This window comes from Glycine soja, chromosome 5, assembly GCF_004193775.1.
Source record: "Glycine soja cultivar W05 chromosome 5, ASM419377v2, whole genome shotgun sequence".
Lineage (NCBI taxonomy): Eukaryota > Viridiplantae > Streptophyta > Magnoliopsida > Fabales > Fabaceae > Glycine > Glycine soja.
This window is the reverse complement of record NC_041006.1, coordinates 1,026,364-1,032,321: the sequence shown is the minus strand read 5'-3', so window position 1 is coordinate 1,032,321 and position 5,958 is coordinate 1,026,364. Positions and strand designations below refer to the sequence as shown.

General features: G+C 41.0%; 1 protein-coding gene across 1 annotated transcript; it reads left to right on the top strand.

Annotated features, from left to right (window-relative positions):
- The first annotated feature begins 2,195 nt into the window (after positions 1-2,195).
- Positions 2,196-5,362, top strand: LOC114411720 (probable inactive receptor kinase At2g26730). Its single transcript, XM_028375387.1, has 2 exons — positions 2,196-3,728; positions 4,507-5,362. The coding sequence occupies exons 1-2, from the start codon at positions 2,444-2,446 to the stop codon at positions 5,172-5,174; spliced, it is 1,953 nt and encodes a 650-aa protein (XP_028231188.1). The 5' UTR covers positions 2,196-2,443; the 3' UTR covers positions 5,175-5,362.
- The last annotated feature ends 596 nt before the right edge of the window (positions 5,363-5,958 follow it).

The window sequence follows — 5,958 nt, the reverse complement described above, 5'->3', positions numbered from 1 at the left end:
CCTTTTATATTCTTTTTTTCTTCTTATTGCGACTATTGATGGTCTCGTGACCATAATTGCCACCATTCTCTCTCATTATGTTTCTCTCTTCCTTTTAGTATTCACTCCCCTTCCCTCCTAATGACCATGAATGACCTTCGTGTAGTGGTTATGATGCACTTTTTTCTCTAATTGATTTAACATAATGAACCATGTTTGGTCATTTGGGGGGTTTAAAGTGAGATGAATCCCTTTTTTCTTCTGAACAGACTAAGCATGTGATGAACTAATATGTTAGTTTAAGGTTGATTTTTGATCAGGGATGTGGAGAGGACGAGTTTGATTGGGTCATTCTTGACCTTACTTGAATAAAAAATTTGATTGTCTCATCTATTTAAACTCAAACGCAACCTGACTAAGACATAAATTATATAAGACTAAGACTAAGTTAACTCGACTTGCTAACACAACATGTCAATCTTCACATCACACATGGTTATATTATGGAATAAAATAAGTATATAACTTAAACTAAGATATATTTTACAATACATATTTTAAAATAAACATCTTTACTATACAAAATATTGTCTACTGAATATAAAAAAAGTTTTCTTAGTAATATACAATTTTTCAAAAGCATATACTTCCTTTCAACTCATATATAAGAAAAAATAACTAATTTACATTGATTAAAAAAAGTTCGTTGACATCATTTAATTTTACTAATCTAAAGGAAAAAATATGATTGTCTTTTAAATGTCTTTCATTAGAACTTGATATTATGAATAAAAATGTAATTGAAAATAAAATTAGAATTAAATGAATGATGTTTTAGGAATGATAACATAAATAAGATAAAATTAGTGAGATTTGCTTATATTTAAGTTCAATATATAATATTAATTTTTTCTTATATATGACTCAAGAAAAGTACTTTTAAAATAATGTTAAGCACTAAATTAGATTGAGACAATTCGAAATATAATTCGATTATGTCTAAAAAGTCTATTTTTAAAACTTGAACCTTTCTCAATCATCCTTGGTTTGGATTGGGTTGGGTCATTTTCATCCTTAGATGGTTTGAATTTATGGAAGTGAGTTTGAAATTACTTTATAAAAGTAAAATTTTACTTTGTGGTAGTAAAAAATTATTAATAAGTGTTAATTTTAACTAAATTGCAAATTCTTTGAAGTTTGAAATGGAAGGAAATTGTATTTGAAAGCGTCATAAATCAAATACTTAGTTACATTAGAGGTAATATTAATTACGTTAACTTTAAAGATTAAAAGTGAGATATAATCAAATTGGAAAGATAAAAAATATTAAATTGAAATATGAGAGATTAAAATTATTAAATTTCATTTAAGTCTGAAGGAAAAGTATTCGATATTAATATAAAAAAATAATATAATTTGAGACATTCTTAAATGTAAAATAAAATGGGTCTTATAGTTCATTAAATGCACAAAATTAATGCTTATTGAGCTATTCAATACGACCGCATTACACTGACATTGCTGTGGTCAATTCAAACCTAAAGCGTAACTGTCCACTGCCTAATTAATCCCAATCAATTCTAATCAAAATGGTTGATCACTGTCCATCTCAGCAAGTCAAAGCTCAACGTTCATTCGAGACTATAAGATTAATTATCTGAGTTGTATTAAGAGTTGCTCATAATATCTTTAAGAAGCCAATTCCACCTTTTCACGGACCCAAACCGCTTGGTGAAACCAGGCCCACATTTCTTCCGTCTAGCCATGCCACACATACGTTTCCTAGTGTGTGGACCAAAAAGTAAAAGAAAACAAAAGAGACTCACAATCTTTACACCTGGCCCCTTCGTTAAAGTTTTAACCCTCCCAAAATCTTACTATCTTACTATCTGCCCTCTAACCTATAACACATCAGCCACAAATTTGTTTTCTCTTTGGCATTCCAATACCAAAGTACTTAAAAATAAAGATTAAATTAAAGCAGTTGTTAGCCCCCTTGAATGCCACGTTTGCTTCCAAGCCGGTCATATTAGGAATTTTCCTTCCCCTCTTCTTCTCTCAATCCACCATAATTCAACTTGGTAAAAAAACAAACGTGTATGCACGCGAGACAAAAGCGCGTGGGGTACAACAGGAGCGGTTAAAAAAAAAAAGCGTTGTAAGTAAAACCACATCGCGAGAGAGTTAAAAACCAAAAAGCAAATAACGTAAGGAGTTTTAGTACCAGCGGCAGAGACAGTGGTTTTTTTTTTCTTTGAAGCTCGTGATAGTGTGATGATACACATTACGTATATTTGGTCTTTACTACAGTAGTACATAAGAAAAGCTCTTTGGGTCTTTTTTTCCGAAACTCCACTCACACAATTCCCACCACTCCTTTTCTTATGGCATTTCGCCGTGTAACCAGTGCCATCTTCTTCGTTAATTCCGATTGAAGAAACCAATCCCTACCCATTATTACCCAATGGCGTTGTTCATTACTGTTGTCGTGTTCCTGCTGCATCTGAGTTGGAGTGTCCGAGTTAACTCTGAGCCGACTCAGGACAAGCAAGCCCTCCTTGCTTTCCTCTCCCAGACCCCACACTCGAACCGCCTCCAATGGAACGCCTCGGAATCCGCGTGCGACTGGGTTGGCGTGAAATGCGACGCGTCACGCTCCTTCGTTTACTCGCTCCGTTTACCCGCCGTCGATTTAGTGGGTCGGGTCCCACCCGCCTCGCTCGGCCGCTTAACCCAGCTTCGTATCCTCAGCCTCCGCTCCAACGCCCTCACCGGCGAGATCCCTTCCGATTTCTCCAACCTCACCTTCCTCCGCAGCCTCTACCTCCAGAAGAACCAATTCTCCGGCGAGTTCCCTCCGAGTCTCACTCGCCTCACTCGCTTGACTCGCTTGGATCTCTCAAACAACAACTTCACCGGCCAAATCCCTTTCTCTGTTAACAACTTGACCCACCTCACTGGCCTCTTCTTAGAACACAACAGTTTCTCTGGTAAAATCCCAAGCATCACCGTGAAGCTCGTTAGCTTCAACGTTTCCTATAACAATCTCAACGGTTCAATCCCCGAGACACTCTCTACGTTCCCGGAAGCTTCCTTCGCCGGAAACATAGATCTCTGCGGACCGCCGTTGAAGGACTGCACCCCGTTCTTCCCGGCGCCGGCGCCGTCTCCGTCGGAGAATTCAACCCCGGTGAATACTCGTAAGAAGTCCAAGAAGCTCTCCACTGGCGCCATTGTCGCAATCGTTGTGGGCTCTGTTCTCGGCTTGGCGTTGCTGCTGCTGCTGCTGTTGCTGTGTCTGAGGCGGCGGCGGCGGGGACAGCCAGCGAAGCCGCCGAAGCCGGTGGTGGCTGCGCGGGCCGCCGCGCCGGCGGAGGCGGGGACGTCGTCGTCGAAGGAGGATATAACCGGGGGTTCGGCGGAGGCGGAGAGGAACAAGCTCGTGTTCTTCGAAGGGGGAATTTACAGTTTCGATTTGGAGGATTTGTTGAGGGCTTCGGCGGAGGTGTTGGGGAAGGGTAGCGTGGGGACTTCGTATAAGGCGGTGCTGGAGGAAGGAACCACCGTGGTGGTGAAGAGGCTGAAGGATGTTGTGGTGACGAAGAAAGAGTTCGAGACGCAAATGGAGGTTCTGGGGAAGATTAAGCACGAGAATGTGGTTCCTCTCAGAGCCTTTTACTTCTCCAAGGACGAGAAATTGCTCGTTTACGATTACATGTCCGCTGGGAGCCTGTCTGCGCTGCTACACGGTACGATGTTGTTGAAATCCCTAATTCGTCTATCTGTTTGATGAATTTTCCTTGCCGCTTAATTGCGTGTGTTTATAGTTAATTAATTATTGAATTCATGCAATTTGATTGTTCTGGTGTAGGAATACTATGTTTAATTTGCTCTTGCCTTTCAGGCATTTCGTTGTGTTCATTAGGGGAATTGAATATTCATTCTTTGTGGGGTGTTGTCGTGGAATTTAGATTATTTTAATTTGAAGGCTGGGAATATTATTTTAATAGTATTGCTGATATTATAGTGAAGTGTTTGTTGTGTGATTAGCGTTGATGGGGGGCAGTGGGCTGCTTTCCAAGATGATAATGGAGGTGGGTAGTATGTGTGTTAGTGTATTATTATTACTTATTAGTGGCATCATTTTAATTTAATATTAAATGAATTAACCAATGGGGGAGGATTGTTTAATTGGAAGAGTGTAATCGTAAATGGTAAGTTTCTGAAGCTTATGCTTCTGGAGCAAACATTCCAAACAACATGCACCGACATTATTTATCTCCTTTCTTTATAAAGATAGTAAAAAAAGAAGAAGAAGAAGAAGAAGAAAGAAAACGTGTAATTCCCTCCTTTAATACCTACCTAATAAAGAAGAGAGAAAGCCAGCTTTTGACATTTTAGACTTATGATGTGTAGTGATGAAATTATTGCATGGTGATATGATATATATGGGTAAAAAGAGCATTATTATGTTTAGGTGTTTAATTAGTATATAGATAGGGAAATGGATTGACATTGTTATTACAGGGAGCAGAGGGTCTGGGCGAACACCACTGGACTGGGACAGCCGTATGAAAATAGCCCTAGGAGCCGCAAGAGGGCTTACATGCCTCCACGTGGCAGGCAAGGTGGTCCACGGCAACATCAAATCTTCCAACATCCTCCTCCGAGGGCCGGACCACAATGCCGGCGTTTCTGACTTCGGCCTCAACCCCTTGTTCGGAAACGGAGCCCCGTCGAACCGCGTGGCGGGCTACCGGGCACCCGAAGTGGTGGAAACCCGGAAGGTGAGCTTCAAGTCTGATGTGTACAGCTTCGGAGTGTTGCTGCTGGAGCTTCTAACAGGAAAAGCACCAAACCAAGCCTCTCTCGGGGAAGAGGGCATTGATCTTCCGAGGTGGGTCCAGTCAGTTGTTCGCGAAGAATGGACCGCGGAGGTTTTCGATGCGGAGCTCATGAGGTTCCACAACATCGAGGAGGAGATGGTTCAACTGTTGCAAATCGCAATGGCTTGTGTTTCCCTTGTGCCTGATCAGAGACCCAACATGCAGGACGTGGTGCGTATGATTGAGGACATTAACCGGGGCGAGACCGATGATGGCTTCAGACAATCCTCCGATGACCCTTCCAAAGGATCCGAGGGTCATACACCACCCCCAGAGTCAAGGACTCCACCTAGCTCTCTCACACCATAACAAATTACTAAAAGCCTTTCTTCTTCTTCTTCTTCTTCTTCTTCATCATTCAATGAAATTCAAAAAAAAGGTGCTGGGTCGCTCTTATACTGTGAATTACGGCGCCCGCTTTCTTCCCGTCTATTTTCCCCCCTCATTGTATTTCATTTCATTTTTTTTCTTCTTATTAAATTCCAATGATTTTTACAGATGGGAGTTTGAAAATTGTTCATGGAGTTAGAGGGGGGGGGGGGGGGGGGGGGTGAGTTCAATGAACCGATTCAGATTGGCTATTTCATGAAATTTTAATTGCAATTGACCTCATTTCTTATAATTTCTCAAATTATTTATATTTGTTATCTTTTGTCCCAAATCATGAAGCTTTTATCTTTTTCAATTCGTCTTGATACCAGCGTGGTATGTTTACTACGTCAGCTTGTGGCATCCTCTTATTTTGACCCAGCGAGGAGAGCAGTTGTTGCAAAAATTGTGTTCATGGATGACGCAGCAGGGTACTATTTAAAACCCAACCAGCTTTTGATCAAAATTATGAATGACCTCAGATGATATTGATGGGGTTGGGATACTATTTGTGAAATGGAGCACGCGCGGCTGTGGCTTTGGTGGTGCGAGTGTGGTCCGAATTCACATGGGCACCGGAAGTGGTGGGAAAGAAATTTAGTGAGAGAATTACAATGTTGCCCTTGGTGTGGCGTGTCCATTTGTGAGGAAAAGAAAAAGGGCGTGGAGAACAGGCTGGCTGGAGTGGACAATAGTGTTTTGCGAGTTCTGATCTAATCTTTCC

Coding starts and splice junctions, on each gene's coding strand:
- LOC114411720 (XM_028375387.1), top strand. CDS start 2,444: ATGGCGTTGTTCATTACTGTTGTCGTGTTCCTGCTGCATCTGAGTTGG. Junction 3,729..4,506: donor CCTGTCTGCGCTGCTACACG/GTACGATGTTGT, acceptor TTGTTATTACAG/GGAGCAGAGGGTCTGGGCGA.